General features: G+C 34.0%; 1 protein-coding gene across 1 annotated transcript in view; it reads right to left on the bottom strand.

Annotated features, from left to right (window-relative positions):
• The window catches only part of CHM (CHM Rab escort protein), a 162,420-nt gene that overhangs the window by 79,875 nt on the left and 67,787 nt on the right, over window positions 1-14,758 (bottom strand). The window contains 4 exon segments of the mRNA XM_046673579.1: window positions 3,773-3,998; window positions 5,551-5,671; window positions 6,186-6,302; window positions 10,405-10,792. Of these exon segments, the coding sequence (XP_046529535.1) occupies window positions 3,773-3,998; window positions 5,551-5,671; window positions 6,186-6,302; window positions 10,405-10,792 (852 nt within the window).

Raw genomic sequence — 14,758 nt, 5'->3', positions numbered from 1 at the left:
GGGGGGGCGGGGGGGGGGGGGGGGGGGGGGGGGGGGGGGGGAGGAGGAACATGCATTTCCTATTCAGCCCTACTCTGGCAAGTCATTGGAAGAGGAAGAACTTGTCTGTAAATACATAGACCTATCACTCAGAATGAAGTTACTTTCAAATTAATAACATTCTCACCTTCATTCATAAAATCACATAGTTCAGAAAGGTAGATTTGAAAATACCTACTTCCAGCAGTATATTGGGCTGGATACTGTGAAGGGACTTCCTGTTACTATCAAAAAAATTATTTCTTACATTAAACATAATTTTTATTGCACTGCTGAGATTGAAGGAAATAGGAGAAATGTCCACAGGAAATCTCCCAATCCCAAACACACACCTACGCACAGTACAAATAAACCCTGAGCTGAAGTTGAAGCTTTGAGCAACAAACACTGCACTTAAAAAAAAACAAGTCGTGCTGCCCGTATCAGTGTGGGAGCCGGATCGGGGGCTCCTTTATTAAATAAGGATCCCCCGAAGGGAGTTGAAATGGTCCCAAGGCGTAGTGTATTCTGGCTGAAACAAACACAAATCTTGAAGGAAAGCAGCCTTAATTTGGGTCCCCAGATTTCCATAGACTAAAATCAATGAAATACAAACTCTTAAAGATAAGCATGGCATAAGGAAATAAAACCATTAACATGAATCAACAGAAACAACACATGACAAAATGTAAAATATCTATATATGAAAAAAATGAACAAGAAAAAGAGAATATCAATGACAATGAAGATAAGGGGAAAAAGTAGAATAAAAATATTGAGGTAAATATCAAGGTAAAAAAATAAAAGGGCTAAACTACAGATTAGTCACACGTGAAGAGAATTAATAAACTACCCTTAATAAATCTTAATAAAGGGATCTTAATAAAGTACCCAGAATGCAGCCAGAATGACAAGAGGACAGAAAATACGAAAGGGAGATTAAAAAATAGGGAAGAGAGAGTGCTAAGTTCTAAAACATTATCTATTTGGGGTTCCAAAAAGATGAGAAGAGAGATAATGGAGGAAAAACACTATCTGCAAAGATACTGGCTGATAGTTTTCCAAAATGATAAATGACAATTCACAGATAGAAGAAATACGATGTAGTTGTTTGAACCAAATGGAACTATAGATCAAAACAGTTTAATATTGTTAATTTCATACAGTACAACATATACCAAGCTAGAAAAATACAAAGAAACCATCACCTAAGTTCACTATAGTGAAAATGCAGAACACCAAAAACAAACTATCTTAAAAACAGTCTAAGAGAAAGAGATATTACTTATAAAGAAATGACAAGCTGACATCAAACTTTTCAACAGCAAAAATGGAACTCAAATGACAGTGGAATAAAATTTTGAAGTACTGAGAGAAAAGAATTGCCAACACTGGAATATTTACCTAGCAAATCTTTACCCAAGACAAAAAGACAAAAAAAAGTTATTTTCATATACACACCAACTAGGAAGTATTTACTACCAACAGATGTAAACTAGGTGATAGATTGTAATTAGTCTTTGGGTGGTGAACATGATGTAATCTACACAGAAATCAAAATATAATGATGTACACTGAAATTTATATAATGTTATAAACCAATGCTACTGCAATAAAAATAAATAAAATGATAATAATAAAATAAAATAAAATTATACCCTTCAGAAGGAAGGAACAGGTTCCTGTTAACAGGACTCATCCTGCTTGGTAGAAGACAGAGACTGTCAGACGGGATTAAAAACATGTAATAATATCCTATGTAGAGCTCTAAATATAGACTCAGAAAAACTGAAAAACAAAGAGATGGAGAAGGATGTAATAGGAAAACACTAAAAAGTTGGAGTAGCTATTTGGCTATCAGACAAAGTAGACTTTAAGAAAAAAATACCTTCGGGATGGAGAAAGTCAACAGATAATGTAAAATATTAAATTCACCAGGAAGATTACAGAGTTATAAATTGTTATGACCTTAATAAATTGCCTCAAAATAAATATAAGGTAGAAATTGATAGGATTATAGGGAGAAATTGACAAATCAAACATTATAATGGGAGATTTCAAAACACGTTTCTCTATTATTGATAGATTAAAGGAAAATCCCCAATAAAAATAAAGTTTGAAAATAACAACTCAAGGGTTGACTTATTAGACTCCAAGACCAATAATTAGAGCACCCTGTACCCAACAACTAGATAAACACCTTTGTCCCAAGCACACATGGAAACATAACAAAAACTGATGACATATGAAGTCATAAAATAAAGTTCAAAGACTGAGTACCATAAAAACATATTTTCTAGACACAATACAATTAAATTAGATGGTAAGAAGAACCAAGCAAATTAGCTATTTTAAAACACCTCATAATAAATCATGGGTCAATGAAGAAACCATAACGGAAATAAAGATACTTAGGACTAAAAGATAATGAAAAGAATACGTAATAACTGTGTAGGATTCAAAACAGGAGTTAGAACTTTAGTTAGAACTTTATCATCTTAAATGCTTTTATTAGAAAATTTTAAAAGATGAAAATTCAACTCATTAGGTTTCAGCCTAAGAATTGGCAGGGACAAAGAGGGATGAGCTGAACAAAACCCAAAGAAAGCAAAATAAAGGATTAAGAAAGAACAGAAATTAATGAACTAGGACACAAAGCTAAAATAGAGGGGATCAAAACACCCAAAAGTTGATTCTTTGAAAACATAATTGTGTAACTTGTCCCAAGTTACATGGCTAATAAATGAAGGGGCCAGAATTTAAATCTAGGCAGTCTGTCTCCACAGTCCAGGTTCTTAACTACTATGCTCTACTACCCTCAAAAGAGTTAAGTTTAAAAGAAGAGATCGCTATATTTGACTACAGTAATCTTAATGATCTCCATGCATCATAAATACCATAAGGCAAGATATATGTGACACATATAACTGAGAAAAGATTGGTATTCAGGATATACAAAAACTCCTACAAATCAATAAGAAAAAAACAACACAACACACAAATGGGAAAAAGACACTAACAAACATTTCTCAGAAGAGAAAACATAAATAGCCAACAACCATAGAAGACGACGCTCGTCCTCATAAGTAATATGGGAAATGTAAAATAAAAACACAATATGATGATATTTTATGTGAGTTAGATTGACAAAAACTAAAAATTCTGATAATACCAAACATTGGCAAAGACGTAGAGCTATGGGAATTCTTACATATTGCTAGGGGGATGTAAATTGGTACAACTCTATGGAGAAGCAATCAGGCACTATCTTGTATGAATATTCATATATCCCATGACTTGGGAATTCCACTCTTAAATATTTATCCTAGAGAAACTCTTGACATGTATATCCTGAAACAGAGGATGCTAATAACAGCAAAAAACTGGATATATACTGTCTTCATCAACAGAAAAATGGAAGAATAAATCATTCACAATGGAATACTGTATAACAATGAAAATACGTTAACTATAATTATACACAACAAGGATGATGCTTTGAAACATAACATTGAGTGAGTAAAGGAATTCACAGTATGATTCTATTTTATAAAGCTCAAAAACAGGCCAAACTGAATATATCATTTAGGTAGATATGTAGACAGGCAAATAGATAAATTATAAAAGAGTAGAACAACAAAGTATATCTTTGCATATACTAAATCTTCAATAAATCTCATTTTTGTCTTTCTAATTTTCATCTGTAACTAATTATCACCTTAAGAAGAGACAAGAGAACCAATGCCAGTCTTACCTGCAGAAGCACTGAGGGAGTTCTCCTTGGCCATATAAAGGAAACAAAAATGGAGTGTTGCCGTATCGCCCAAGACAGTGAAGAAAATTTTTGGTAGCTTTGAGACCATCTATGGTGCTGCTGGCTGTCTCTGATGTCATTGCAATTGAATGCAGGACAAAATATTGGAGGTTGGGGGTTAATTTTTGAGTTTTTAAATATTCAGAAAATGTAATCTCCTCATAGGCTATGAAAAGAAAAATGAAAATTTGTCAATTAAAATCAGAAACAAACCAATTTAAAACCACTGCACAAAAATGAGATCAAGTCTGCTTAAAACACTTGGCAAAGGACACAGGTGGTAATATTATTATATTTTAGACAGAGACCATTGATTTTGGAGAAAAAAATACTAGAAACAATCTCACTATCCTAATTGGATTGATGGCACAATTTTTAAATTTTAACTTTCGTTTAGTATTTTACAGATTTAAAACACTAGAAAAGCATTAACTAATTCATTAACCATCAGAATAGGCTTCCATGGTTGGCAATGATCTTAATTATTATTAAAACTGCAGAATAATGCCAGTAATTGCACTTGGAAATATTAAATAAATATGACAAATGGAAAGTTTTTGGTGAAGACAATAGAGTAATACTTGATTTTTTTGAAATATATATTTCTTACTAAAACTAGGAACAATGAACTGGGACTAAAATGTAAGGAAGGTAATTTCTGTGTGGCTAGTGGAATCAATCTTACTGCCTTATAATCCTACCTTAAAACATCAGGGACCTGTAAAAACTCCTTTAAAACAAGATCAGAACAAACTTTAATTGGACTGCTAGTGGTAGGAAATACAATTTCATGACAAAACACAAAAACTTTATGGAAATAATTTATATTAATGAATAAAAATTACAAAAATTTATTGAGAGATTCTAACTTTACACCACTGTGGAGAACAATTTGGCAGTATCTAATGCACCGGAAGCTTTCAGAGCAAGAGCTTTTTTTAATATTCTACCTAGTTAAAAAAAAAAAACTGCTGTATTTTTCTTTGTAACTTTATAAATAAATCATCAATAGTATATTCGTATTTTGGATAACTTTTCCAGCCCAAACGTATATTCCCATTTTGGATAACTTTTACCGAAATTGTAAGGCTCTGATACTAAAATGGCATATTCAATTTTCAACAAACTGTGAAGTAACTGGCCACAAATGACACAGTAAGATGAGTCGAAGCCAAGACTACAAACTATGTCTTCTAATCCAGTGGTTCCCTCTCATACCATCTAGCCTCTTTTCTGAATCAGTCAAAATGAATAATTCAATATTCTAAGCAAAAGTAATCCTGGAAAAATGGATAAATATACGCATTTTTAAAATTACTGATGAAAAAAATTAATGGAACAATGAGAAGAGAGTATTACCTATGAAGAACCAGTTGACAGCAGTATTAACAAGAATAAAAGTTAACACCCAGCACAGCATTTCTGTGATAATCAAAATGTTCTATAGCTGCACAGTGGCAACAATAGTCACTAGCCACATGTGGCCACTGAGCACCTTAAATGTGCTAGTGCAACTGAGAAACTTAATTTTAAATTTTATTTAATTTTAATTAATTTAAATTTAGAAAGCTACATGTTGCTAATGGCTAACCAACTGGATAGTGCAGAGTAAGAATGTATTTTAGAAGAGTAGCAAGTAGCTCACTACATCAGAGCAAGCACATTAAAATAATAAGCAAGCTCAAAATTGAAGAACACAATTTAATGAAAAACAATACCTTTATATTCATCAGGATGTTCCTCATACTCCATACAAAATGTAAGAAACTTCATTAGCATTCGCTTTTCTACCATAGTAAGTTGTTTGCTATTAAAGACATCTGCTCTGGAACAAGGAACCTGAAAAACATGATCTTAAGTTAAGAAACTGCTTCCTAGTGATACAATTATTCCAAATTACATTTTTTCCCTTTAAATATAATAAGATTATTATTTCCATTCTAGTCAGGCTGTTTCATGTTACCTTCCACCAGTACTAATGGCACCTCTGTGACTTCAGAGCTAATTAACTTGTGAGCTCTTTTACTTAATTCTGCCAAGTTGCTCCTTATGCCATTACGAGACCAGTGGCATGTCACTCCTAACTGGGAGCAAATGACAGCTTAAATCTACCAAGGCTGCCTGAAATTAACACCCTCTCAACACCAACATCAAGCTGCAGAATAACTCATGAAAAAATTAACACTAAACTTCTTAACTGAGCAATCTCTTACTATTTACATTTGTAAATCACCATGCAGGATTGGAATTTGCTGCTTTACCAGGAAAATAATCTTATTTGCTTATCTTCCAAAACGAACCATAATCAACAATTAAGCTCATACTCAGTTACAATACTTGATCAGCACAGTACCTGTTCCACTCTTCCTTCTCGAAATGCAAGAATCCTGGTAATATTTTTGAACTCTGCATATCGACTAACATTAGATTTGATTAGAAGATCAATTAGCAATCCTCGAGAATACAGCAGCTGTACAAAGAAAATATTTTGGAGGATGAAATAAAAGGTGAAATAGAGGCAAAGTTGATAAACACTAAATAAAGGTAAAATTTGTTACATTTTAAATTATTTGTAAAAAATCTTTAAACCTATTAATATTATAACACAAAACACAACTTATTACAAGTTCACAATTGATCATCTGAAACTCAAAACCCAAAAAACTCTGGAATCCAAAGCTTTTTCATAACTGGCTTGGCAATAAAACTTGACCCAAACTGATATAAGGCTCTTCCGTGTTTATCCCACTTAAAGTAAATATTTATACATTTGACTGCGGAAATATTAATATGTTTAATTATAGAGTACCTCCTCAGATACTGCTGAGAATGTTACATCACATATAGCATATGTACTTCATTACTTTCTAAAATATTTTTTTAATCTGAATAACAGAACACACCAGGTCCCGAGGGTTTTAGATAAGGGGCTGGAGCCTTCTACAAGGCCAAGTGGTTATTAAGAAGAAACTGGCTAGCTGGACCTCCTCATTAACCAAGAAAGAAAAACACTTGTTATGCATTTCCACCAAAAGCATCAAATCATAAGGTCCCTCCATAATGCCAGAAGTCTAGATTTATATGAGATGTGTCTTTCTCAAGAAGCGAGGACGACAGCTATTGCCAGCATGCATGTGAGGGATTGATTTAATCTTTCAACATCTCTCTCATAAGCAATATCAGAAAGACAAAAGCAACTTCAGCAGTATTGCCTAACATGTTTTAAATTTAACCATCTGGTTAAATGCAACAGATTTAGCTATTTCCTATACTGAGAACCTTTAAGTGTCTATAACTCGATAATGTTTAAAAATGTAAATGTTACATCTGTAATAAAGGGGAAAAAGTAAAGAAAAATTAGCTTTACTCCAAAGAAAAAGGGAATTTCAAAAATCGAACTAAACCATTAGTCTCAGTATCCATGAGGTCAGTAAAGACTTTCCGTAAATCAATATCAGTTAGGTGAATTTGTATAAACTATTATATTAGTCCAGCATTGTGGAGAACAAAACAAAATTAACATCACAGTTTTTGAAACTAATCCAATTACCCCGACTAAATATGGCATGTTACTTCATTACCTCCAGCCCCTTACACTACACAACTGAGAGAGCCCATGTTTTTAAGAAGATATCGCCGTCTTAATTCCATAATTGTAATAAAAAACAAGTACTTCAAATACCTCATTTATTTAAAAACACAAATACTTGAAATTCAATGATCCCTCAGTAGTCATAATAATTTCACAAATATTAACATATCAAACATAAAATATATTTTCACTTAATAAGATCTAATAAAGATTTAATGCCAGTTTAAAAAATAATGCATTTAAAATATCACTGAAGAATGAAAACAACATTTTAATTAAAACTATACTAACCTTTTGTCAGAAGGTTATAATTAACAAATATGTACCGTATTTAAACCTAAGCCTCTTTTTCATCACTCTAAGTGATCTGCCACAGCAATTTCACAGTGGGGAGAGGCTAAAGAATACTTCAATCTGATTAAAATAATCGGAACTGGATTTAATAATTAACAACTTTTGGTTTACTTGGCATGTTGGTTCCATAATCATTAAGGGTATTGGCTTTGTTAGAAATGAGTTTTAATTGTAAGAACATCATCTTTGATCATCTTCTTTATTAGCATAAATGGTATAAGACTATCAAGTATTTCATTTAACTAACCTACCCTGAGCTATAAGATTACTTTTTTATTTATTTATTTACTTTTTTTGAGGAAGATTAGCCCTGAGCTAACATCCACTGCCAATCCTCCTTTCTTTGCTGAGGAAGACTGGCCCTGAGCTAACATCTGTGCCCATCTTCCTCTACTGTATATGTGGGATGTCTACCACAGCATGGCTTGCCAAGTGGTGCCATGTCCATACCCAGGATCCAAACTGGCGAATCCCAGGCTGCCAAAGCGGAACGTGCGCACTTAACCACTGAGCCACCCAGCCGGCCCCTATAAGATTACTTTTTAAAAGGCTGTATACCTGGATGTGTTTTGTAAACTATAAGCACTTGTCACTTTTACCATGATGATTTTGAGATGGAATGTGTGTAGAAATGTCAAGTAGTTTGGAGATATTACACTGGACTTCAAGAAAGAGGCAGGGCTGGAGATACTTGGCAATCATCCTAAACTTAGATGTACTAACTGCAATTATTAGAACAGATGGAATTTCCAAGGAGTTACCGATTGCCAACATCATGAAATACACTGCTTTCCACACAGCAGGTATCAATAAATGTTCACTAACTGACTAACATTAAAAAAAATGATAATAAGCCTCTTGTATTGCTATGGTTGCATGTTCTTTAGCTATTCCTGCCTTGTAGGGTAAGTATCGTAGATTATTAGTAGACATTTTTTAAATGTGTGAGCCCATGAAAACTATGCAGGACAAAGTACAACTGCCTTGACTCCTCTAGACATGTTTGTTTTCAACTTACCCTAAGAGAACCACTATTATTAACCATTCGAACTCATGAAAATACCCAGAAATCTCCTTCAGAGTCTTCTCAAATGTCTCAGCATCTAATTAAACTACCTTCCTCTCCAGCACAACCAGCATGCACTTTCTTATACAAGTAAATAGTTTCCTACACTAATTCCAAAAATTAAAACAGTGCCCTCTTCTATCATTTTCCTTTGCAAGACCTTTGTGGTATTTCAGCTACCACAAGGGTTAGACACTTTATGAACTAGCCTCGATTCTTAACCACTACTTGTATCATCGTTTTTTAAGTTAGGCATTCCAAATTCCAAATAGCTAATTCAAAATCCAATTTTCAGAACAAAGCCCATTTGTTACTTGACTGCTTCAGTTTTTTGTTTTGTTTTTTTTTTTTAAACTTACTTCCTGCTCATGAGAATAGGAAGACTATTAGTGAGCAATGATTAAACTTCCACCCAGAAATCAATAGCCAAGGTAACAGGGAAAGAATGCTAGATTTCAAAGCATGGCAGGATCAAAGTAGGTGGAGAAGGTGGAATAGACAGGGCAGAAATATGAAGTAGGATCAAGGCAGTAGCCAACTCAGACCAGGACAGAATCGTCAGACAGAGAGAGCCATGTGATAGAAAGAAACAATGGGTAGTAAAAAGATAGTCACATTTTCAGGCATCAGGTTTAAAGAGAGCACCAGTATGAGGACACGGGATTGTCAGCAAACCGGAGGAGCATGCATTACTCTCTCTCTTTATAACTTGGAACTTCAAAAGAGCACATTAAATTGAAAAGCCTAGTTTCGAGTCTGATGTTATTACTCACTATCCTCTCCTACTTCTCTCCAATTTCTCATTGTTTGCCCTCAACTTATGGAATTTGGTTTCTGTTTCTTTCCACTTTCACCCAGCCCTACACTGTAACCCTTTAAGGCCATTATCCTTTATCTTACTGGTTTTCTATTCTTTTGCACTAAATTAGCCTTGCTTCCTATAAATCCAGTGCAACACTGCACCCTCGTAAGACTCAGTGACTCCTCTGAAGTCACACTTACCTAACACTAGAGTTAAGGATGGAAACATAACCGAAGACAGTAGAATAGCACTCTTCCCAGCCCCCTGCCCCGCTACTATTATACTAGCCTCTGAAGCCCCGACACCTGAACAGATGACTTTTCAAAAATGCACTGGGTTATTCAGAATGTTCATCATCATATAGATGATAGAACAGTTACTATAACTAAGGGCTAAAACAAAGCTCATTCAATACATTGATTATAAATAACATGGATCTGTAATTAGGTTTGTTAGAATTTTTCTCTTGATAGAAATCATAGTGTCCACGCAGTAGGAGAGCATCAGGTGGACTATGTGCTCGAGTACAAAAGTATCCTTGTGATACAGCACTGAGCATTTTTATTGTATTTTTAACCTATATTTAAAGACTATTTTAACAGAATTATAAACTTCTGGCTACTACCTCTTTATAAAACAAATGTTCTACAATTAAAAGAATAAAAATATGAAAATTGGGTTTATGGGCCCAGATGCTATTTTCAACCAATTGAAAATTAGTATTGTTGTACGATAAGATGGGTAAAATTGGTACTTACCTTTGATACCAAATCAATATTAAATCTCCTGCCTTCTTTAATAATTTGTGCGTAAGTAATCCTATTTTTCTTTGGTTGCTCCGCCGTGTCTTCTACTGTAGGCACATTTTCACCTGTTTCCTCTTCTGAAGTTGATGGCACACAAGTTTTATCATCACAATGGTTTTCTTTCTCCCCTGTCGCTTCAGCATCATTTACTTCTAGAGCACTCTCTGCATCACTGCTTGGAGTTTGTTCTGCAGGCCTTTCACAGCTCGCAGTGCTTAATGACTCATCTTCTGTAGGCAAGCAAGCAGAATCTGCAGCTTCTGTGGAGTTCGCGGATGTCACAGCAGCGTGATTTTTCTGCAGTGCACCAGCTTCTTCAACATCTTCATGCAAATCCTGACTAATGACAAGTTATAATAATAATCATCACCATGCTTTTGATAATTGCACTTGGCTACCTTTTTATATTATTTAACTTTTAATGGCAATTTTTATTTCTTTACCCCATTTATCTTACCCAGTTCAGTGTACGTTTTGCCTTATGTGACCCACACATTAAACATTCATCTGTTAAGGTTTTGATACAATATGCAACATAATTAAGATTTGAAAAACACACATAAAGACTTTAGTGTTTAGCAGGCCACAGCGCATGTACATTTTTGAGAATTTAAGGCAGATGGGGAATTACATTTAAAAAAAAATCAACACAGTGCTTACGAGCACAGCCTTCAGAACAAACAGATCAAGTTCAAACCCTGACCCTGTGAGAAGAGAATTCTGTGAACTTAGACAAATTATTTACCCTCTCTGACCTCCATTATCCATCTACAACATAGGGATAATACCAACTACCTCACAAGGTTGTTTTGAAGATTAAACGAGGCATCGCATGCAAAGAACCTGGCAGAGTGCTTGGCACATAGGAAATGCTCAACAGTGGTAGTTATCAGAGATCATTATTATTATTACTGGTGGTGTGACAGAGCTGGAAAAAAACTGCCATGAAAGTTTAAGTCGGTTTGTCACAATGTGGTATCTAACAGGATCTTCCTGCATTCTTTCCTACTGTATTTTGTGTTAGTATTAGTGTCTATCACTCTACTGGAAGCCCCAATTTCAAAGTTACTACTATAGTTAACATTCTCAGTCCATTATAGCCTTGACTGATACAGCAGGTTCCAGCTCAGTGCGTCTCCGTTATGTATTTCACCATGATGTTTTACTCTCCACAGAACCTACATTTCCATTAAGTTGCTCTAGTTCTCAACATTGCTCAACAGTAAAAATGCCCTGAACATGACAGGCCTTAGGAAGTAAATAAACTGCTAATAGATTGCTCAAGAACTAAAAGTAGCTCTTCCTTATATCAGAATTAAACCCTACCCCACAAAAGCTTCCTCTTCCGGTCTCTAAACCAAATCACCTTCATTATCTACTGTCTTCTGGTCTCATCTCTCCTACTTTCCAACATGGCATCTCTAACTCCCAATTTATCAACTCTAATCTCCATGTTTTGGCCCATAACAATTGTTTCTTCTGGGCTATTTTTCCCACTCCCTATAACAATTCCCCTACCTCCAAACATAATCACATACTTCAATAACGTATCCATTCTAAGAAAAAGTTTAAATTTCACTTCTGAGAAGTCTTCCTTAACCGAACCACACTCATCATGCTATTACTCCATGGCCCCATAATACATGCATGCAGTCTGCCTTGCATTTATTTATCAGTTCCTTTTTAATAGTCCTTTGGGTATCGAGTATACACTTTATCTTCTGAACTAGACTTTAATTCCCCTGAGTGAAGACCCTAACATCTATTCTTGTGTGCCCATCACAGCACCTACTGCACTGCTCTATAAACGTGCTTGATGAATAATGGTTTGTACATGCACAGGATGGAGATACATATGAAACAAATTTATTGTAGAAAACACAAAAAATTAGGCCAGGAAAAAAATAAAATTGTAAATTCAGAAGTCTGGGTGCAGTGAAAAAAAGTGCCTTATTTAAAATTATCACAATAAACACTACAATAAAAAAGGATACAATGAAAGAATAAAATAACTTATTTTAAATGTCAAGAAATAAAATGCCATGATATTTACTGTTATAATCTAGTAATTCTAATTAAATATAATGAAAAAAATGACTTGATATCATTACAACAGTACTTCTCAGATCTAGCAAAGTGTAATGGAGAAGTTCTAGTCCTAGATGCATTATTTAGCAGATATTAGGCAAGTCACTTAATCTCTCAGATTTCTCATCTGTAAAGTGGAGATCATTCCATCTGTCTTACCCTTCATGAGGCTGTTGTAAGATAAATGAGCTAAAATATACAAAAAGCATTTTATAAACTCTAAAAGGTTAATCAAATATAAGATATTAATCGAATATAAGATATTGTTAAACTCCCCACAGGTCAACAGGCAACTCAAAACTCGTGTACCTAGGTTTTCTGAGATCACACGTTGAAAGCTCTTTAGCCACATAACCACACAATAGCACCATTGCCATTAGTGACATTAAAAATGAAGAGCGATAATATGAAATGTGATTTGCATATTTTTTTTACAGAATTGTTCACATTCTGTATTCTCTTTCATTATTTTGAAAACCAATAAACCAAAGTGTGTTTCACGAGGGATCTAAGGTGACAACTTTCAGCAAAAGTTCCACGCCCAAAGATTAAACTAAGAAATGACAGGATAATTAATTACACTTTACGATAAGACAGAATATGGCAACTTCTCTTATAACAGACCATGATGATGACACCATGGAAACTGAGCAGAGAAACTGATCTAGTCAGAGGCCCTCTTAGAACATTTTGAGACAGTGGGTTTTCTAGCATGAATGATATGCATTAACCAGTGTTGGACAACCTCAAAGGTATAAGTCAGAATATTTAATTAAAGGGATAAAGGTAAGGAAAGAAATTATTCTTTGTGAATTTGTTCTACATTCATAAGCTATTAAGTTTCACTGTTCTCAACATCATGATTCGGTGAAATCCCAAGCACTATGGAAAACGTGCAATAAAAACACAATGTGTCCTTACTTTCTACTAAGAACCACCACAATATTTCTGGAGTTCTGCCAAGCTTGAATTTAATACCTAACTAGAAGTTTATAAAAACCCCAGAAAACTATCACAATTTCACTTAATTCCTCAGTAAGCAAAATTCTGTTCATCAAAAAGAACTTATCTTCCCTCAAATTTAAAACTTTATATCGTGGTAAAGAAAAAGTTTCTTAAAAAAGATAATTCAACCTTTTCAGGAAAATTTCAGAAGAAAATAATTTTATTAATTTTAAAGTATTTGAAAAGTATAAAAACACATTTGTCAGTTGTAAATGAATGTGGCCGGATTATAAGCTCTCAAAGAAACCTTTGAGTTCTAAAATGCTACTATGATTCTAACATAGAAAGGGCAAGGATCTGCATCATTAGTTCTTATAAAAAGTTTCAATATCAAAATGGATTTTATAAATGAAATCTAAAGTCATTTATATTACTAATTTGAATTTCAAAGCCATTTACAATATAGTGTAACAATATTTTTGAGATAATTTTACCTAATCGCAACTGCTGAATACTGCTTTGTGTAATGCATTTTTTTTTCACTAATTATATAACCCTGAGAATCTGGGGGTATAAATTCTGATATTATCTAGTAATGCTTATTAATTAATGGTAGTAACAAAGGAAAACCTCGAAGTGAATGTGTCTTATTAATTCCTTGTAACAGTCACCCTTTTAGATGAGTCAAATAAAAAATTGCCAACCAGGTGGTTAATTTATGCAGCACAGGTGTTCACTATTTATTTTTCAGCCATTTGCACCTTTTTCCCCCAATACAGCTTGTTACAGAAATTGTATTATTTTACTTTGATGTATGCACTTTGTTCTAAGGCCATTCATTTCTGATTTGCACAGTATACGTTATACTGCTACCCAGCTGTTTATTCCTGCAAATAAATCTTTAATGGTTACTCATAAGAGTTACAAAAATCAGACCATCCAAAAGTTGTTTCAGAAAACAGCAATATAAAAAACCACTGCAATCAATTTTGAATTGCTGCTATATAATGTATCAGTAGATATATTTCCCTATTTGTTACCAACTTAAAATGTTAGCATATACTATAAAATGCAGCTGAAATATCAATCTCTTGTCACATTTCTCCAAGAACAAAATTTCATAAGGTGGATAAGGTGGTGTACAGCAAACCACCATTACCCCCTCCTCTCTCACAAGAGCTGCAATTTTAAGTCTCTCAGGCAGAAGGTGCCCAGAACTTGGGGATCCATCATGATTCATCAAAACCAATTATGGTAATTTTACTGCCCTTTG

The sequence above is a fragment of the Equus quagga genome, chromosome 10 (genome assembly GCF_021613505.1).
Source record: "Equus quagga isolate Etosha38 chromosome 10, UCLA_HA_Equagga_1.0, whole genome shotgun sequence".
Taxonomy (NCBI): domain Eukaryota; kingdom Metazoa; phylum Chordata; class Mammalia; order Perissodactyla; family Equidae; genus Equus; species Equus quagga.
Note: the sequence above shows the minus strand (reverse complement) of the source record. Positions and strands in the feature narration are given on the sequence as shown.